The sequence below is a fragment of the Stegodyphus dumicola genome, chromosome 8, assembly GCF_044657685.1.
Source record: "Stegodyphus dumicola isolate Sdum_Otavi_A_Nest chromosome 8, ASM4465768v1".
Lineage (NCBI taxonomy): Eukaryota > Metazoa > Arthropoda > Arachnida > Araneae > Eresidae > Stegodyphus > Stegodyphus dumicola.
Window position 1 is genome coordinate 30,585,639 of NC_140775.1, and position 22,429 is coordinate 30,608,067.

The window sequence follows — 22,429 nt, forward strand, 5'->3', positions numbered from 1 at the left end:
CATATCTCACATCTTTGACCCATTGGGTATAGTTTCCCCAGTTATAATTGTAGCAAAAATATTGATGCAGAAATTATGGCTGTTAAAATTGAGCTGGAATGATGTTTTGCCAGAAAAGGAGGCTAAAGAATGGAAAGAATTCTCCATTACCTTGCAGCTAATTAACAACATTGAAGTCCCTAGATGTATTTTATTACCAGATAGAATCAAGATTGAATTACATGGTTTCTGTGATGCCTCAGAGGCCGCCTATGGAGCAGTTATCTACTGTAAAGCAACATCAGCAACAAACCATACATCAGTGAGGTTGGTGTGCATTAAATCGCGTGTCTCACCCCTAAAGAAGACTACAATCCCAAGACTTGAGCTTTGCGCAGCAGTGCTATTAGCTAAACTAATGCATCGAGTGAAATCATCGTTAAAATTGGAGCTTACTGCTATCCACCTTTGGACCGATTCTATGATTGTGCTGTCATGGATCAACAAAGAGCCACACCTGCTCAAGACATTTGTCGCAAACCGGATTTCAAAGATACAGGATCTGACTGAAATAGCACAGTGGCATCATATCGCTTCTGAAGAAAACCCATCAGATCTCATATCTAGAGGTATGTCTGCCAAAAAACTGCAACTAAGTCAACTGTGGTGGAATGGTCATTTATGTATACAGAGTGTCATTCATGACTTCTTAATGAAGGATGAGTACCCTATAAGAGTTATACCTGAAGCAATTACAGAAAAGGACAGTAATGAACTTTGCTGATTCTGAACTATCTACATGTTTAAATCTGAATGTGAATAATTTCATTAATGATTTATTGAATTGCAGTAATAAGTATTTAAAATTAATTCGTATTATAAGTTTTTGTTTTAGGTTTTACAAGAATTGTAAGCAAGAACAAAAGCAGGTAGGTAATTTACAAGTGGGAGAATTGAGAGCAGCTGAAGAAACTTTAATAAAATTAGTACAGGGTGAGTATTTTATGAATAAGATAAATGATCTTAAAAAATTAGGTATTGTTCCAAGAAATAGTTCTATTAAAAGTCTTAACCCTTTCATTGACAGTAATGGACTGTTGAGAGTTGGAGGTAGATTAAAAAATAGCAATTTAACTTATGAGAAAAAATTTCCTATTATTCTGCCTTCTAAACATAAATTAACAGAGTTAATAGTTAATTACTATCATTTAAAATATTTGCATGTGGGTCCTCAATCTTTGTTATATCATATAAGACAAAAATTTTGGATTGTAAGTGGTAGAAATGCTTGTAGAAAAATTGTAAAATATTGCATAATATGTTTTAAAGCTAATCCCATTGTAGCTCAGCAAATCATGGGTGATTTACCCAAGGAAAGAATCACAGCTAATCTTACATTCAATTGTACTGGAGTTGACCTCTGTGGCCCATTCCTAATTAAGTACAAAAACCAGAGAAAAGGTACATATCAAAAAGTTTATGTGTGTATATTCATTTGTATGGTTACTAAGGCCATTCATTTAGAGCTGATAACAGACCTAACATCTGAAGCATTAATAGCTACCTTGAAACGTTTCTTTGCACAAAGAGGTAAAAGTTTAACACTATTTAGTGATAACACTACGAATTTTGTAGGTGCAAATGCAGAATTAAAGAGATTAAACAAACTTTCAAACGACCAATTACCAAATTATGTGTCTTACCAATACAAAAATGAGTATTGTCTTTATAGTTATTGTACAGTATTGAATGTGCTTCACATAAAATGTCATTATGTAACTGAAATGTTATATTGTATTGCTTTGAGTTGTACGCTAATGTATGAGGGCCATCCAGGAAGTAGATTACGTTTCCGTCTGTGTCCGCTAGGGGCGGGGCTAGCGCGGCCATCTTGGGGTCAGAGCGTTGCGCAGCTCAGTCTGCATCTAGCCGTGCTAGTGAGAGGTTCGTGCTGTGCTCCGTTCAGATACTGTGACGGTTTGAAATGTCTGCGTTAATTGAAAATCCCGCGAGCTGCGAGGTGCGCTCAGTAATAAGGTTTCTGATGGCAAAAAACTGTAAACCGATAGAAATCTATCGGCAGCTTCATGAAATGTATGGGGACAACATTATCACTGAAGGTGGAGTGCGTCAGTGGGTCATAAGATTTCAAAATGGCCGAACCAATATTCACGACGAAGATCGAAGTGGGAGACCCAGCATAGTGACCGCCGAACTTCTCGAAAAAGTCGATGCTAAAGTCCGTGAAAATCGAAATTTCACAATAACGGAACTTTCTTTGAGTTTTCCACAAATTTCGCGAAGTTTGTTGCACGAAATCATCAGCGAAAAGCTTGGTTACCACAAGTTTTGTGCAAGATGGAAGGCAAGAAGAGGTAACGAAGTGATTGAAGGCGCAGGCGGCCGAATTTTTCGACGAAGGAATTTCTAAGCTCGTACATCGCTACGATAAATGCCTTAATTTGTATGGTGACTATGTAGAAAAGTAGCATTTGAGTGTGGCTTTCATCTGTATATAATAAAATTTGTTTCCTATACTTTGTTTATTTTTTTATTCCAAAACGTAATCTACTTTCTGGATAGCCCTCGTATATGGTAAATGTCTAATTATAATAATGATTTTTATGTAATAGTACTTATTCAAAATTGTTTATGATATACTTGTTTAATTTTTTTATGCTATATCTTAATTACAATAGCTGAATGCTAAGCATTGCAACGCGGGGCGGCATGTTCGCGCCTGCGCATCTGTAATGTAATCCACGCATGCGCATCTGTAATGTGATGATCAGACGAGTTTGAGAATCGCCATCGACGGTGTAAGAGGGCTGGTCACAGCTATGAGTTAATTGTAATTAATTATGAGAATTAATAAAGAATCGAACCAGCAAATTTATTTAGTGTTATTTGGGACGAGACCCAAACAACATCCATTACGTGTTGATACAATGGAGACATTTTTCATTTTGTCACATATTTCTCGATTCTTCTAGAATCGTGGGTCTATAAATCTTGCCTTCAAATCCTTCTAAATTTTCCAAGCTGCAATGTCTGAAATCCTAAAGAAAAATTATCTCTACCAATTCTGTAACAGCAAAAAGCCAAAAATATTTTGGAAAAAAAAGGAGGGGAAAAATTGTAAAATCAATTTTATAGAGAAAACTGATGCATATTCTGAGAATTTTGAATATTCTGAGACAATTACATGGGAAAAAATCTGGAGAAAGTGCAGAATCGCCCGCTGCTTGGCACGTTTTTAAGAATTGCACATACTCAGTATCCTTGTACACATCGACCTATTTTCACTTAAAACAACATCCCAGAATTGCACAAAAATGGCATTGCGCACTTCCTTGACTTAATCCATGTACACATCAACCTATTTTCGCTTAAGAAGTCAAAGAAAATTAACAAAAATCCAATTCTTCTTACTTTTGTAAAGAGCACCAAACAAATAAGTGGGCGATTCTGCCCTTTAGCCAAAACTCTTACTATGAAAAAATCGAAAAAAAAGATATTTTTAATTAATTACAAAGCTAATTTTGCCTTTGCTAAGAGCTGTTTCATAAATTGTGCTTTACAGCATTATACCTTGTTTATTTTTCAGATTCAAAATATTGTATAATAAGTTGAAAAAATGAAACTTTATATGACAGAGAAAAATAAAAATGATTTATTTTAATGTTATTTTTTAAATATACTTATATATAATGATAATATATTGTATGTATAATATATATATATGATGTTTTAAAATATATATATATATATAATATATAAATATTTTTTAAAAAATCGAAAAATTCTCAGATCTCGGAATTAAAATTTTTTTATAGAAACTGATCTTAAAATCGCCAAAATATTGATAAGTCGCCAAATTTAGAACCGTTTAATAAAAGAATTCACATCCCAAGAGCGAAAAGTTGTTTAAAAGCTCTTTATTAGAAAAAATGAATTTCAAAATGCTTATGTTTCACTTCTTGCTTAGAAACTCGAACAAGCAAACATAATTTATATTAAAAATAGAAACAAATTATAACCCATGAACCCATTCAAAGAATAACCATATATGTCAGTGAATCGCCAAAAATATTCCCCCAGCATGCCAATTCACACTCAAAATGGCAGTTATAAAAACAGAAAGAAATTTCTGCTGATTAAAATTAAGGACCTTCTGCTGAGTTTGGCCAAAACTAAGGACTTTTAAGGACTCCTAAGGCCCGTACGAACCCTGCAAAAACAATTTCAGATGGTTGATTCTACAATGAGTTAGCAAGACTTTTCTAGCATTATCATTCTATCAAGAAGTGATATGTTATTAACGACATGATTGCCATACTTCTCAGGCAAGTGACATGTACAGTAAAAAACAAAGACAACAAAAAAGGAAAAAAAAGATAACATAAAATAGAAAAAAATTGAATAAATTTTAAACTGAAGCATTAAACATTAAATAAGTAAGATTTAAAAAAAAAAAAGCTTCATAAATTTGACATTAAGCAAGATTTAAAAAAAACATAAAATTAGTGTTCTTCTGATAATATCATTAGTTCACTAATTTAATTGTGCTTACACTAACAGCCTCAGAAACATTTCAGAGGGCAGTTTAGATATTTTTTCCCACTTACCTTTACTCCATGGGATGTAATTGTCAATTCGTAATAAATTAACAATGTTTATTAAATGATCATCTTCTTCAGGAGTCCAAAAACTGAAAAAAAAAAAGAAAAAAGAAAAAGAAAAAAAAAAGATGCCAATATATAAAGATGAATTTAAGATACAAACTGCTGAAATTCAAATAAAGTTTTAAAACATTCCATTTTTCTTGCTTTCTTTTTTTTTTTTTTTTTCCAAATTTATAAATATGCATACTTACAGCAAAGACTTAATTAATACAGCATTTAGGTACAGTCAAAAGTCATTAATTGAGACACCCATAATCCAGAATGATCTATAATCCGGACCTCAAAGCTACAAACTTTCTGCGCATGCGTCGCGTTGACGCATGCGCTTAAGACTTTTACGGCTGCGAATTTGTGTGTGCGTGTGTGCAAAATACGCTTACGAATGTGCGTTTAATGTATAACGGACGGTATAAGCTAAGCTAAAATTATCTAATTATCTATTTCAGTTAATGTTGCATTCAGTTGTGTTGTTCCTTAATCTTCGAATTGGATTCGGCTTATTATTTTTTGCAAATTGTTAGAGCAATTTTATAAAAGTAAGCTTGAACTTTCGATTATGTCAAATAGAATTTCTGATATATATTTACTAATATATAAAGGATCTACAAAGCGAAAGTATGTTTCAAAGTCCATTAAACAAAAAGTGGAATTGCTGCAAAAAATGGATAAAGGCATATCCTTTCTTTATCTAAACTTTAACGTTTGTGTATCTAAACTTTGTTTATCTTTAATGCGGCGGCCGGCCGGCGCGCAATGAATTGGAAGTTGATATTTCAGCACTATCCTTATCTTCAGGGCAGATGTTTCTATTTTATTTGGCTTATAATTCCTTACTAAATGTAGTATTTCATCTCTATGTACTCCGTCTGTAATATGATTTAAATCAAATTCCTCGTCATTATAATTCGCTTCCGATAGCGAAGAAAGTGACAGAGGTTACTGAAAATGAAAAAATTTCGATTGACACATTAGTCGGTATTCTCGACACAGCAATTATAGGACTTGAACAGCGGAACTTTGTAACTGAACAAGAAATTATGTCTGTTTATAGAATTAAAGAGAATGTATTATCACATAAAAAACGAAGCAACTTAAAACAACTTACATTGAAAGAAATGTTTAATAAAGTAAACAAATAAATATTAAGCTTTTTTTTTTTTTTTTTTTGTAAATTTTGATACCCTTTAGATCATAATTGTTCTTTGTTTCGTAAATTACGGTTTCATATTTTTAATTTTATAATTTCTACATGCCATTTTACCAGATTTAAACTGATGATCTATAATCCGGAAAAATCGATAATCCGGAATCGCCGAAGTCCCGACGAGTCCGGATTAACGACTTTTGACTGTAATTTGTTTATACAAATGCCTCTAAACAAATATAATTTCTTGCATTCTTTCTGATGGTCACCCTTCCAAATAATAATAAATAATCCATATGATGTATTTATCCTCATAAAGCAGGCTTATTACTGCTGAGGGCTTATTATTTAACTAATGATTCTCAGCATAATTACCAGTTATAAAGAAAAATAAGCAGACAGAGATTTTTAATAGAATAATATCAAAACTGGAGAGGAGGACTGACAGATTTATTAAAAAGCAAAATTTAAATTTATATGACCCCTGTAGAATAAAAACAACAGTAGGAAGCATGCTCCTCATGCTGTAGCAAATTAAATGCAAAACGCACGCTGTAGCAAATATTATTGTCCAAAATTCACAAAATTATTGAAAAATAAATTTCCTTAATTTGTATTATACAATGTGTTTGTCACAGTGAACTTTTGACAGGTCACAGGAAAGCAACAAAATAAAATAGAAACATTAAATCTTCACCAAATACAAGGAAAATTCTCCAAGTTTTTATAGCACACACAGGTGATGATGTAAGACCACAACTGTGCAGTAGTGGATAAGCACATGCCTACACCAGGCAAGATGTAGACAGTGCAGAGAAAATTTCAGTGTGTTTTGTGGCTTGCTAAATTTAAATCCATGACCAAAGTGCAACATGAATATCGTCACATGTACAATGAAGCACCACCACATAGGAATAACATTAATCGATGGGATACACAGTTGAAGGATAATGGTAGTTTGTTGGACAAACTCCATTCTGGTATGCCATCAGTAAGTGGTGAGTCTATAGAAGCTATAAAGGAAAGCCACCTAAGAGCCCTAAAAAATCTATGTGTGTGTGCTCAACAATTACACCTAAGCAAGACTACAGTTCATAAGGTGTTAAAGAAACAGCTACTGTTTTTACGGTTACAAATTGCAGCTGTTTGTTACACACTATCAAACTGGCGGATAGACCCAAATGATTTGCATTTCCTACAAATTTGCTTTACGAGATTGATAATGTTGAAAGATCTCTGCAGAAGATTGTGTTTAGTGATGAGGCGACATTTCATGTCTGTAGACATGTTCATCGCTATAATGTCTGAGCATAGTCTGCTGAAAATCCTCGTGCCTACGCTTTAGTATGAATGTAACATCTCTAAGGTAAACATGTGGTGTAGCCTGATGAATGATGAAGTGGTAGGCTCATTTTTGTTTCACTTTTACCATTAGCCTTTTACTTGTAGCACCATGTGTACAGTGAACATATACATGACATTAATCATTTTAAACAGAAAATCACAGATGTTATTCACTCTGTTACACCAGACAGTCTTAACCATATGTGGGAAGAACTTGAATATCATTTAGGTATGTGTAGGGCAAAAAATGGAGGCCATATCGAACTGCACTGAATTGGTATGAAACGTGGAGAGTTTTCCTTTTATTTAGTGAAGATTTCACATTATCTTCTTTCGTTGATTTCCTGTAACTGGTCAAAAATTCACCAGCTTTAACAACAATACTTTTGCAAAGACTTTTTCTCTGAATTACATTTATACTGATAGTTGAAAAACAAGTGGTACTTAAAAATAATGTATTGCTTTTTCCAAAAAATAAATAGTTAATCACAGTTTTGAAAATTTAAAGCTTATGTTTTAATTAGCGGTTGCCATTTGTACATTTGCACCTCTGTTGGAGTACTCTTTTTATATATATTTTGTTGCATGCATACAGGTTCACAATGAATTGAATGCAGAATAATGATGAAAAGTGAATAAAATTAGCGAATTAGCTACAGTAAACAACAAAAATTTTTTAAACAGTTTAATTGAGATGTTTCCCTCCAGCTTTTATAAGCTTTTTAATCTGTCATGAGATTGTCCTCATAATTTCTCGATTTTTCTGGAACGCAAAAGAGTACAATTACTAGATATCTATTTATTAAAAGCGCATGCTGCTGTATTTAATTTTTCCGCCATAGTTTTCTCTTCAAATAAGTCCCGTGCTGCATTGCATGGGGATATAAAACAATTTTAATCATAATTCTCCAAAAAATACCAAATTAAATACAAAATCCGTAACAATATATTTTTTTCTTATTTCTTGCAGTTGTTGAGATGGCAAACTAAGTGAACATAAAATGAAGCCTATTAGTTACTGAAATCAACAATGGCATACAACAAAACAATCAATTTGGTATTGTTATTATCTTCATGAAAAGTTATCTTCATGGTGCTTGAAAACAAAACCAAAATATAAAAGGAAAAAAAAAAACTATTGATATTTTAAAAATAAAATGTCGAATAAATACTTATACATAACACATACTTTATAAAATTGAATTGGCTTAAATGCTTCATAGGAATAAGTTCTTTGAGTATCAACAATGGTTCATAAACCCTTCTATTCGTGGAAATATTTGGCTTGACTAGAATTGCCAGTTTCGCTTAACCTTATTACTCAAGTAAAGACAAAACACCTTCGTATTTACATATTTATTTATTAATTATTGTTCATTGAACGGGAGTTGGTTTATTCCCCTTGAAAAGTCAACTAATTTCCGATCAAAGACAATAATTACATGCTTTTAATTTAATTTTTCCTTTTACCATTGAAATTTTGTTCTTCATGATGATTTAATTCCAGTCCCCGTTAAAACATTATTAACATTACTTTCAAGTTACTTCAAAACATCTTTCAAAATATAACTTACTAGTATGGATTCACTCTTTTAAAATAATTCTACTTTAATTAAACTTAGGAGATAATATAATCAATTAATCAATATTGTTTAAGAAATAAATTATATATATATATATATATATATTGTGCATGTTTTTTAATTAATCAGCCTAATATTGATTTCCTCTAAAATCCTGTCTCATAGAAGGCAGTAAATTATCTACTAGAGATTACTTCTCTATAATTATTGCAAAGTGATTTCAAACATTTTCACTGGGTTTAGAAAGGAACTAAAAACAAAACTTACTCATTACTATGATTACTGTTTTACTAAAAAATAAAACAGCACTCACAAGACCAGGCTTAATTAAACACTTAAATTTTGAATATAAATCCATAGAAACCTGGTTTCATTTAATTCAATAAATAATAATAAACCTTTTATTAAATATTTTACTCTTGAGAAAAAATGTAAACATTTAGATTTTTTATTTACAAAAATGAATTCTCAGTGCTGAAACTATTCACATATATTTCGTTATCATAATCTAACGAGCTCTGAAATAAAAATTGTTCAAGATCAACATGTGAGAAAACCTTTGTATATATTTTTCTTAAACCTGGCTTAAACTGAACAATCCTTCAAAAGAGCTGACTAGTAATGTCACTCTAGTAAATACTAAATGCATTAAAATTACTATACTTTAAATCAAAATATCTTGTAGTGATGTACTACAAATATCTTGTAGTGATGTACTACAGCAGTGAATTGTGATTAGAATACTTTGGATGCAGTTCCTTAAACACTGAATTTTTAAAACTGCATTAGGAATCAGTAAATTTTAGGAACCAGAAAGTGTATATGTATGTTTACAACATTTTTAAGCTACAAATTATACAGATTCGCAACAAAATACTTCTAATTCAGACATATGAATATACACCAGTTTAAGGATAACATTTTGAGAAACTGGCTGAAAATTTTAAATCTTTGAACAGGAGCACAATCATCATTCAAGAAAGCTGTGTACAAATGTTTAAAGGGGGGGAAAAATCTGAAAGGTTTCAGATTTTAAATTACATCCAAAGAGGAATTGTTTTAGCGTTTTGTGTGTTACCTTTATTTATTAAATATTATGTTCTACATACTCAAACTATAAAATTCAGTTCAACTGCAATATCACAAATTAATTTTAAAATGAGCATATCTTTAGAATTTCCGATACAGAATTTCGCACGCTGGAAATAAAAATGTTTTTTTTTTCGTAGTGTTGCCATTGCTTGATTCGAAATCGTTTAGTTTGTTAATAAAAATTCATTAAAGTGTTACAAAATATGAAGTTGATAATTAAACAGATTTCAAATTCAAATTAAAGCTTCCACATCTCTATATTCTATGGAAAATTACGTTACTCAAATTTTGAGGTACCGTTGTTTTATTACAATGCAAGAAACACTCATACATTTATGCAGATTCTTCATTATTTAATTTTGTTAAATATAAGCCAGGGTGATAATACATGGTGGCAACAACATGAAAAGTGATACAGCCTTTTAATGTTTTTGACACAAAATGCCAAAACAAAATTAATAGTCCTTCAGGGCAAATTGCCCCTTTGGAGTAATAATTATAATTACATCAATTTGAACCTATTCATAAGCTTGAGAAAAATACAGTTGTCCTTTAAAAAAAGTTGCAAAACTGCTTTAATATTTTTATCTGGTTTTATTTAAAGGAAATTTTAAAAAAATATTTAAAAACATATTTTAAAAGGGATTACAAAACTGACTGATCCAGTGCTTCCAGATACAACAAATTTTTTCCCTCAAGACTGAATAATGAGTGGGAAAAAATTGCATTTTTAGTCCTTTTAGTATAGATCTATGTTTGTTACGTTGAATTGAAAACAGAAAAAGCCTAGCCATTTCAACAGACAAACATAAATGTTATGATTATTTGCACTCATGTTTCATTGAACAGCTAAAATATTCATTATCATTAAAATTCACACTAAATTAATGCCAATATATACTCCTAGTTTACGGAATACATTTCTTTACTTAATAATACAAGTAATTAAAAACCAAGGTCAATGTGCAAGAAAAAAGGAAACGTGAAATGACTTTGTTTGAAACTTACCTTTTCACAAAATTTTTATTTACATGACTTTGATATCTTGAAAAGCACTGAATGGCAGTCCTATTAGTCTAAAAAAATTTTAAAGTTTACTGATAAAAATTATTTGAATCAGAAATGATTTAAAGGGCATTAAAAACTTTAATCAATATTTAAATTATATTTCTTTGAAAAAGTAAAACACAGGCAGGATATTTATTATAAAATTAAAATTACTTCAATTAAGCTTCAGAATTACCAAAATAAATTACATGCATCATTTTTGATTTAAAAAAAAATACTGCAAGAAATATGCAAGAAAATTTAAGACAGTCTAAAGAATAATTATCAAAATTCAAGGTATATAACATAACACATATTTAAAAATAAATTTTGAAATAGAATAAAACTATTTCTGTTCGTTCAAGAATGCATTTATATTTGATTAAAACACTTTTGTCAAAATTTATACTGTAAGGATCTTAAGTTTTACTAACGTTTATTTTATTTTAAATCTTTACTATCACTTCTTATTTTCTACTTCCGGCCAGAATTATAAGCGTGAAGGATTTTATGCAAAGTTTGTCTGGCGAACGCCAAGTATTTAAGTGTGGCCTTTTTGCCAAGCAAAGGAGAGGAAGCAGTGAGTTCGAAGCAGGCCGCTTACCTTAGAAGTTACGCAGTTGCTATTTGCCTTCCAGGCCAGAGGTTTTAATCCTCTTAATAAATTAAACGTATTGTAGTGTTCAGTCTCTGTGCTACATACGCTTCTTGTTATTATAAGGCCAATCTTCCACGTGTGTTATTCTAAAGTTAAATTAGAGTTTAGTTTTATTTTTTATACCTTTTACGTTAGACCCCGAGTGGAGGGTCATTGTATTCCGAAGTACAGAAGTCATTGTATATAAAGAAAAATAAAGGGTTTTGTATACCCTTCGTCTGTATCCTGTCTACTTACTACAATTAGTGAACATAGCTTTAGTAAGCTCTCTGTTCCTAGTCAGGTCATTGTATGTTTCCGAAGAAGGTTAGAAGAAACACTGAACCTGATAGTGGCGCCCAACGTAGAAGAATAACCATGGCCGAATTTCAAGAAGAACCTGTGCTGCCTGCAGAAACGGCTCAGAATCCAGAAATGCCAGCTGCCGCCCTGGAAGGATTTGGGTACATCGTCCAGACCATGCGCGCTTCGATGAAACCAGAAGCAACGTTTAATGGAAACTCACAGGTAACCAGTTTTTTGGAAAAATTGGATGACCACTTCATGCTCTACCCCGTGCACGAGTTTCAAAAAGTTACCTTAGCTACCAGCGCTTTGAGGGGCCAAGCGCTTAACTGGTTCAAATGTATCGGCAGAAGTCTCTTGGGTCAAGCAGGAAGTCCCACCTATACTTACGAAAATTTCAAGACTGCCCTACTAAAAGCCTTCCCTGTTGTAAGGGATCGTGCGAAATTAGAAACAGAACTTTTCAGTATATATCAACAAAGAATGGAAAACCTCTCGAGCTTTATTTTAAGAAAAATTCACGTTTTCAAGCTCTTGTATGGAAACCGTCCGGATCCTGAAATAATTCAAGTGATTTTGCCGCGGTTACTACCCCAAGTGCAAGACTTTATTGAATTGAGAAATCCGACTACACTGGAAAAATTATTTGAGCTAGCAATCCAGTTTGAAAGTAGAAGAACGGCGGACGTCGAAAGAAGACGCCAATATCAACAGTGAAACCAATTTGGTACGCCAAGACTACAGCAAACTCAAGCACATGGCTATGGAGAAAAAGCGAATCAGTGGGCAAGGAAACCCGAGCATTCAAAAACAGCCGGCGAACGTCGACAGTTCAATAGCAACCCAGGAAAAAAGTCTCAAGGCCAGTGGAAAAAGAAGGAAAGCACGGAAAGGAAAAATAATTTAAACTAAAGCGGATTTCTGCTGACGAGAGGGTGCGGAAATCCGAAGGCCACGAAAACCCCTCTTCCTACAAGTTAAATACAGTAATGGTGAAAAATTTAACTCTTCCGAAGATTGAAGTCTTGGTAAATAATATCCCGGCCACCGCACTCCTGGATACCGGCGCGCAGTGTTCCTGTGTGGCAGAAGTCTTTTTTAGAAAGTATTTTCGCAAATACCGCATATATAATGCGGATAATACGACAGTATTAGCGGCGCAAGGAAAAGAATGTAAGTGCGTAGGTAAAGTACCTTTATATATCCGTATCAAGGACGAACAAGTAAAGGTGATGTTTTTTATAGTAAAGAATTTGCAAGCACATTTAATCCTAGGAATAGACTTTCTTTCAGACGCACAAGCTACACTGGATTTTAATGAAGCGTCCCTTAAGCTGACGATGAAACCAGTGCGTGTAGAAAAGGATGAACCGCCAAGGTTAAATCTTGACCACCTGCCTAATGACGAGCAAGATAGAATCCGACAAGTGGTAAGTGAATTTGCTTCCTTATTTAGTGATATTCCAGGATTTACTCAGGTTACTAACCATAGTATTGACACCGGAGATGCATTGCCGGTTCGTCAAAAACCATACCGGTATGATAAGAATAAGGAAAAAATTATAGAATGGCATATTACCGATATGCTACGTAAAAAGATCATAACGCCCATCTCAAGTAGTTATGCTAGCCCGGTGGTTTTATGTAAGAAAAATAATGATTATCCTTTGGAGCATCCAAAAAGGTGGAGATTCGCTATTGATTACCGTAAATTAAATTCCATAACGAAATATCCGGTATATCCGTTACCGATCATAGAAGAAATTTTAAGGAACATAAAATCAACCAAATTTATGACGACTTTAGACTTAACGAATGGTTATTTTCAAATAGGGATCAGGCCTGAGGACGTGCCTAAGACTGCTTTTATAACCAAGTCTGGCACTTATGCATTTTTGCGTATGCCATTTGGCCTTTCAGGCGCCCCAGCAACATTTCAGCGATGCATGGACATTGTGTTAAGACCTGTTCTTGGAAAGTCCACATTTATCTATTTAGACGATATCATTATTACTAGTGATAATCTCGACCAACATATACAGGATTTAAGACAGGTGTTTTCTTTATTAAATGAGGCCGGTCTAAAAGTTAATGTCGAAAAGTGCAAATTTGCAGCCCCTGAATTAAAATATTTAGGTTACAAAATATCGCAAAAAGGGATCGAGACAGATGAATCAAAAATAATCGCTGTACAAAAGTATCCGACTCCAAACACGGCAAAGAAGCTCTCTTCTTTTCTAGGACTTTGTTCATATTATAGGTCCTTTATAAAAGATTTTGCGGCTATCGCTAAGCCATTGTTAAAATTAAAAAGGAAAAAGGCAAGATTCTCGTGGACGGCTGAAGCCAATAGTGCTTTCGAAAAATTAAAACAAGCATTAACGCAAGCCCCTGTGTTGAAATTTCCTGAAAAGGATGAAAATTTAGAAATTTCAGCGGATGCTTCGGATTATGCGGTAGGAGCGGTACTTTCGCAAAATCAGCAGCCCGTGGCATTTTTTAGCCGAACTTTAAATCAAACACAAAGAAACTATTCCGCGACCGAGAGAGAGGCACTTGCAGTTCTGTTAGCAGTGCAAAAGTTCTGAGTCTATTTTGGAAAGGCGCCGATAACAGTATATTCTGATCATGCGGCGGTAACTAGATTGTACTCAGGGAAAAATTTATCCCCAAGGTTAATAAGATGGGCACTCAAGCTGCAAGAATATAATCTGGTAATCAAGCATACCTCCGGAAAGGAAAATATCGTAGCAGATGCCCTATCACGAATTAAATTAGACGAACAGGGTAATACCGTAAAAGTTGCAATGCTGACAGCGTGTACAATAAATTCCCGAGAAACTGTAATAACCGAACTGGGTAAGGATCCTGAGTTTGGAAGTATTTATGAGTATTTGAAGGATCCTGAAAATTTTAGCCACCAAGATATTGTGGCGATAAGAAATAGGGCGGCCCATTACGAACTAATAGATGGTCTATTATTTTATACAAAAACTACGAATTCCAACAACGAATTTCGACCTGTTATCCCAGCTAGTCTTAGATTAAATATCCTGCAAGAGCTCCATGACAGCCCTTTAGCTTCTCATGCTGGTATTCGAAAAACTACTCAACGCGTACGCGAGGCAGTCTACTTTCCTGAACTGCAAAAGTTAACAAGGGCGTATGTCCAGTCCTGCCCAACATGTCAAGCCGTTAATTATATTAATTTCCGCCCGGCCGGGTTTCTAAATAGTATTAAATCCGAATTTCCAAATGAAATAATTGGCATCGATTTATTGCGCCCTTTCCCAAAAAGTCAGTTAAATAAAAGTCGTTATCTCCTTGTTATGGTTGATCATTTTAGTAAATGGACCGAAATTGTTCCCTTAAAACGAGCCTCCGCGAAATTAGTTACTGATTCTATTTTAAATAAATATATTTTAAAATACGGGGCGCCCCTAAAAGTTATATCGGATAATGGTCCTCAATTTGTAAGTAATATATTTGAAGACATGTGCAAAAAACTGGGCATACGTCATTTAAAAATGGTCCCGTATCGGCCGCAATCAAATATAGCGGAATGGGTCAACAGAAATATAGTGAAAATTATCCGTAGTTATGTTAAAAATTTTCATAAAAGCTGGGATAACTATGTCAATGAATTTGCTTTCGCCCTTAGGACCGCAAAACATGATACAACGGGCAAAACTCCTGCTGAGTTATTTCTAGGCAGAAAGGTTATAACACCATTAGATAAACTATTTTATGTGCAACAAAGAGCCCCAGAATTTAAAATGGGTGATATAGAAAAACTAATAAAAGAAGCAAAGAAGAATACTGAAGTAGCACAGAGAAAACAAAAATTGTATTATGACTTGAAACGACGGGGAGTAACTTATAAAGTAGGGGATGAAGTACTAAAAATTAAGCATTCACTTTCTTCAGCACCAGAAGATAAAACTGCCAAATTTTTTCCACGCTTTGAAGGAACATATGTTATAGAAAAAATAACTCACGATGTTGTAGTGTTAAAGGCAAGAAATGGTGAAACCTGTTCCACAAACATTGATCAAATTAAACCCTACTTCGATCGTAATAAAATGAAAATCTTTTCAGATCTTTTGCAGGATCCGGTACGGCAGACACCGCAGGTACAAGTTCCCGAGGTGGGAAAACGACAAGTACAAGGGCAAGCCAATGAGAGACAGAAGCAAGTGAAAAGAAAATTGCCCCGCGGAAAAATTGAAGGTAAAATGAAAAAGAAGCCGTTCCACCGTCCAGAAAACAGAGTTCACGAACACCCCCAGAATGAAGAAGGGAGAAGGACGACGGACGTGAAAAGGACCGGGAGAAAGGACGGCAACTATTACCCGACTTTAAAACGGAAGATCGACTCATCCGACAGAACTCTCCGCAGCAAAAGTCGCCGAACTGCGGAAGGGCCATCAGCGGCGGAGGAAAAAGTACAAGAAAAATTTGAACGGCCAACAACGAGGTCCAAGCAGGATCACGACAGAAGTTTCCCGGTTCCACCAAGACCAGCTGCCTTCAAACGGCCAAGACCACAAGCAGAAGACAAAAGGAAGGTGTTCAAGGGTGGCCGTACTGGTGAAAAACGGAAGCTTCCAGAGGAAAGCACTGTAGGGCGAGCCCATACAAGAAGGAGGATCAACCAAGCCACTATCTGCTATACATTTAAAGACTGGGCCCAGAAAAGGATGTCTGAATATTACAAAGATAAGTAAAATTTTATGTTACTTTGCAAACTTGAGTTAATCTTTCATTCTTACTGCAAGTGGCAGATTTCAAGAAGTTTTACCTCATGCGAGGTCTACCTTTATCGCCGAAAGGGCGAGAAATGAGTTGTAACCGATTTTCTTATTATGTTTTTCAATTACTCGCGCGTAAAACTAAAGTTGATGTATAATAGCGTTGGGTAAAGAATTAAATATTGTAAAAAGTTATTGTATAAATTTTATTTAAAACATTCTAGCAAGAAAGAAGTTTTAGTCTGAAAGACTTTTTGAAATGTAGTATTATTTCAATGTAGAAAGAATTGGCACTTGCTTTGAAAAGAATAGAAGTTAACAATGTACTACTAATGTATGTTTTCAAATGTGTTAAATTAACGGCATGTTGATATGTTCTTATATACATGTGAACTGTTATTTTAAATGTTAAGAAATACCGTGATATGGTAAAAGTGAAAGTAATGTTAAAAATTTGTTATTCGTGTGACTGTAAAGATTAAATCATGACGAATATATGTTAAAGGTTGAATGATGGAGTTAGGCTCTCTGACGCTACACTTTAGAGTTAGCCACTTTTAGAATAGTACCTCAGGGTTTAGAGTTGAAAAGTAGGGTGTGTTAAGAGGTCTCGTATGTTGAACTTTAACACGTTAGTGTTTTGATTGTAGGAGGAAGTGTGGCACACGTAGACAGAAACACATTCGTGTTTGGTGTTCTTTTACAACACATGTCAGAGAGCACGGGGAGAGATAATTAAAATAGTCATGAATGAAATAAGAATGTTAAGAGAAGTATATTCTATATGTTATTTGCAATGTCATTCTGTAACATTTCATTAAACTAGTTTTCCTTCCAGATCTCTGGAAGGAACCAGAATTGAATAAAGCTCCTGTTTAGATGCAGTACAGATGAAAAAAAAAAAAGATTGTTGTATATCCCGGGAGCTGCTATTGTAACAAATTTCTTTCTTTTAAATTTTCTAGTTTCTAGCTAAGTTATGATTGTAAAAGGTTGGCCTCGCGTTAGTTTCTAGAGCTAAAAGTTTTCAACAAGATCGTTTTAGACCTCAGTTTCAAACTAATTAACTCTGGCGGGAAGTATGTAAGGATCTTAAGTTTTACTAACGTTTATTTTATTTTAAATCTTTACTATCACTTCTTATTTTCTACTTCCGGCCAGAATTATAAGCGTGAAGGATTTTATGCAAAGTTTGTCTGGCGAACGCCAAGTATTTAAGTGTGGCCTTTTTGCCAAGCAAAGGAGAGGAAGCAGTGAGTTCGAAGCAGGCCGCTTACCTTAGAAGTTACGCAGTTGCTATTTGCCTTCCAGGCCAGAGGTTTTAATCCTCTTAATAAATTAAACGTATTGTAGTGTTCACAGTCTCTGTGCTACATACGCTTCTTGTTATTATAAGGCCAATCTTCCACGTGTGTTATTCTAAAGTTAAATTAGAGTTTAGTTTTATTTTTTATACCTTTTACGTTAGACTCCGAGTGGAGGGTCATTGTATTCCGAAGTACGGAAGTCATTGTATATAAAGAAAAATAAAGGGTTTTGTATACCCTTCGTCTGTATCCTGTCTACTTACTACAATTAGTGAACATAGCTTTAGTAAGCTCTCTGTTCCTAGTCAGGTCATTGTATGTTTCCGAAGAAGGTTAGAAGAAACATTGAACCTGATAATACTACTACAATAACACTTAAAACATAATACAGTCAAAAGTCGTTAATCTGGACTCGTCGGGACTTCTGCGATTCCGGATTATCGATTTTTCCGGATTATAGATCATTACTTTAAATCTGGTAAGATGGCATGCAGAAATTATAAAATTAAAAATATGAAACCATAATTTATGAAATAAAGAACAATTATGATCTAAAGGGTATCAAAATTTACAAAAAAAAAAAAGCTTAATATTTATTTGTTTACTTTATTAAACATTTCTTTCAATGTAAGTTGTTTAAGTTGCTTCGTTTTTTATGTGATAATACATTCTCTTTAATTCTATAAACAGACATAATTTCTTGTTCATTTACAAAGTTCCGCTGTTCAAGTCCTATAATTGCTGTGTCGAGAATACCGACTAATTTGTCAATCGAAATTATTTCATTTTCAATAACCTCTGTCACTTTCTTCGCTATCGGAAGCGAATTATAATGACAAGGAATTTGATTTAAATCATATTACAGACGGAGTACATCGAGATGAAATACTACATTTAGTAAAGAATAATAAGCCAAATAAAATAAAAACATCTGCCCTGAAGATAAGGATAGTGCTGACAGATCAACTTCCAATTCGCTGCCGCATTAAAGATAAACAAAGTTTAGATAAACAAAGTTAAAGTTTAGATAAAGAAAGGATATGCCTTTATCCATTTTTTGCAGCAATTCCACTTTTTGTTTAATGGACTTTGAAACATACTTTCGCTTTGTAGATCCTTTATATATTAGTAAATATATATCAGAAATTCTATTTGACATAATCGAAAGTTCAAGCTTACTTTTATAAAATTGCTCTAACAATTTGCAAAAAATAATAAGCCGAATCCAATTCGAAGATTAAGGAACAACGCAATCTGCAACATTAACTGAATTAGATAATTTTAGCTTAGCTTATACCGTCTGTTACACATTAAACGCGCACTCGTAAACGTATTTTGCGCACATGCACACTAGCAGCCGTATAGGTCTTACACGCACGCGTCAGCGCGACGCTTGCACAGAAAGTTTGTAGCTTTGAGGTCCGGATTATGGGTGTCCGAATTAACGACTTTTGACTGTACCTAGATTAACTATGACTACCCATAATCTAATAATCAGAAAATCTAAATAACTAGGTTGTCCTTTTTTTTTTTTTTTTTTTTTTTTCTTTTTTTCCTAAAAGCAGTTAAATACTTTTTTATTGCAATGCAAGTAAGGGTTTTCTCCATGCATGTGTTTGTGCATGCGTGTGTTCATCTTATTTTATTGGAACAATATGCAATTAAAAAGAAATAAAATAAACATAGCCCTAGCTTTACTTCTTTCAGCATATTAATCATATTAACTTCATTTCTGTAATCATACACTCATGTCCAAAATTATCTTTACATACCCAAAAATGATGATATTCAATGAAATATCGAATCAATGTGATCCGTATTTGCAGGGAATGTGTGAAAACCAAGCCTAATTAGCATTATCCAATCAAAAGTAATCAAACAGTTTGTGATATGCAAACCTAGGCGTTACGTCATCAAGCGCTTTGCGCAAACTGAATATTTGAGTGAATTTCTGCAACATAACGTTTGATTTCAGTGTGTAGGGACTCAAAGCGGTTTGTTATGGCTTCGAAGTATCATTTGGAAGAATCTGTAAAGTGGCGAATTATCGGCCGTTTAGAAGCAGGGCAGTCAATCATGGAAATAGCCACATGTCTGAATATTTCAAGACAGACAGTCTCTAAGCTATGGAAACAGTTTCAAAGGAAAAGTTGTAAGGAGGCCTGGACAAGGTTGGAAACGAATGACAACTGCTTCTGAAGATCGGTATCGGGCATTAACTGCCCGTCGTAACAGAAAGGCTACTGCTCACCAGTTAAGTTCAGAGCTTGCAGCCGCCACTGGAACTGTTTCATCACGGCAAACAATATACAGAAGGCTTAAAAAGGCCTTTATGCCAGAAAGCCAAGGGTATGTGTTTTACTGTCTTCACAGAAAAAGAGGGATCGCTTTAATTGGTGTAAAGAACATCAAAACTGGACTGAACATCAATGGTCCCATGTTCTCTTTACTGATGAGTCGCGGTTTAGTTTAACTGGTGATTCTAAAACGTGTTTACATCTGGAGGGAGTCAGGAACACGAAATGATCCCTCGAATATTGTGGAACGTGACCGTTTCGGTAGTGGAGGTGTAATGGTATGGGGTGGAATAATGATCGATGGACGTACGCCCCTACACGTGTTCAGCAGCGGATCTGTGACAGGCCAGATATATCGAGATGAGGTCTTAGATCCTTATGTAAGACTTTTCAGGGGTGCATATGGACCTGACTTTTTATTTATGGATGATAATGCACGTCCACATCGAGCAAACCTCGTTGATGAATTCCTTGAAAGTGAAGACATTAAGCGAATACCTTGGCCACCAAACTCTCCTGACCTTAACCCGATAGAGAACTTATGGGACTACCTTGGAAGAGCAATTGCACGTATACATCCTCCTCCTAGAGATGTAAATGCTCTGAAGACGGCATTGCTGGAAGAATGGAGATTAATTCCCCAAACTGTGGTTAACAACGTTATTTCCAGCCTTAAAACACGTTGTGATATGTGTGTACAAGTCAGGGGAGATCATATTCCATATTAAATTCGTAAGACTTAATTCTTTTTCTGAATCATTCCTTTTTTTAACTCTCTTTGTCACACTTTATTACCATTCTTATTGTTTCATGCTACAATTTTATATCATATCAGGTGATCTTCAATTTTTTCTTTTGCATTTATGTGTCATCATGTTATGTATGATTCCACGAAAATTCATTAAATTATAAGTCATAGTCTCTGAGAAATCCGTGAATTTATGCATGTAAACATAATTTTGGACATGAGTGTAGATTAGGTTAGGTTACTGTATTTCCTTGCATATTTTTCTTTGTAGCATTTCAGCACCAAGTTCTGAAAATATTTGAAACATTTGCATAATTTTCTCCTTTCTCAATGCATTCATAGAATAAGCTCCCTTAAATTTTAAAATGAATTCATCCGTGTACTGACTGCTGTCATCTAGCTTATGAAGACAACCCCTCAAAAATTACCTGCGAAAATCACATCAAACTCTTTCCTTTTAACTGTTAAACTTAATTCAGCCTTATACAAGAACCAATAAATCGCAGTGAAACAAACACGAACTGAAATTCAATCTACAACTTTGTTGTGTCAGCTGTCCACTCACAATTCTCTAATTATTTATGGATGATGTCAGATTTAAGGAGTAGCAGAGACAACAATGAGAATGGGCATGACTCAAGTTATAGGAAAGTTGAAATGAAGATATCTTATTAAATATTGTAATGTTAATATTATTATGTATTCTTACTGAAATGTAGGTTTCTTTAAAGAAATAATACTGTGAGAGTTACCTGTAGTTTATCTATTATAACTTTTCATTTGTTTTTTCTTACTTTGAAAATTAAATTACTTGCATAATTCCCCCCTTTCCATTTTTGGGAAATAAAATTAGAAAAAAGGGGATACGCAAGGAAATACAGTATCTGAATATAGCAAAGCACACAATGGCTACTGCCTAAAAGAGGCATGCTTTCATGGAGAACTTTCTAAAGGAAACCGGCTAGTATTCACATTACATGTCATTACTGAACTTATTTTTGCAACAAATGCTATTGTTTTCACTGCGTCTTTGATTTAAAAAAATTGTAAATGTTCCAAGCAAAAAAAAAAAAAAAAAAAGAGAGAGAGAGAGTTTAGTATTTTCAATTTTAAAAAGATAGAGAACCAAGGTCATTGAGTGATACGACAATATTCTTTACTAGCACCAAAGTTTAAGATATCAGTTAAATTTACATATCAGAATTTCAATTTCTCAAAAACACTTGGAAAATAGTAGTTTATAGCATAAAATCTACAATATAATTTACAGAAATCAGCATACCCCCAATTCTTTGGCAATTATATCCCAATTTAATTCATTATATCTTTCAGCAATTTCTCTTAATTTTGCATCTTCTGCAGCTGTAAATGGTTTTTTATTAATAGAATTACTTAAGAAGTTATTCCACATATTTTCGCATTCTTCTGGATCTCTCATACCTTCCATCTGAAACAAAACAAATAAAAAAACATTTTTTAAAGATTTCATAACTTAATTTCCTTTTAATT

General features: G+C 33.8%; 1 protein-coding gene across 4 annotated transcripts in view; it reads right to left on the reverse strand.

The window, feature by feature from the left end:
• Positions 1-22,429, reverse strand: part of Pbp95 (proximal sequence element A Pbp95) — a 225,918-nt gene that overhangs the window by 132,095 nt on the left and 71,394 nt on the right. For all 4 annotated transcript variants that reach the window (XR_015042526.1, XM_085821708.1, XM_085821707.1 and 1 more), the window contains exons 9-11: positions 22,203-22,367; positions 10,836-10,903; positions 4,608-4,690 (exon numbers count right to left, since the gene is read on the reverse strand). Coding sequence is in view for 3 of the 4 variants with exons in the window: in XM_085821708.1 (XP_085677834.1) it covers positions 4,608-4,690; positions 10,836-10,903; positions 22,203-22,367 (316 nt within the window). In the remaining variant the exon portion in view is untranslated. The remainder of the gene's footprint in view (positions 1-4,607; positions 4,691-10,835; positions 10,904-22,202; positions 22,368-22,429) is intronic.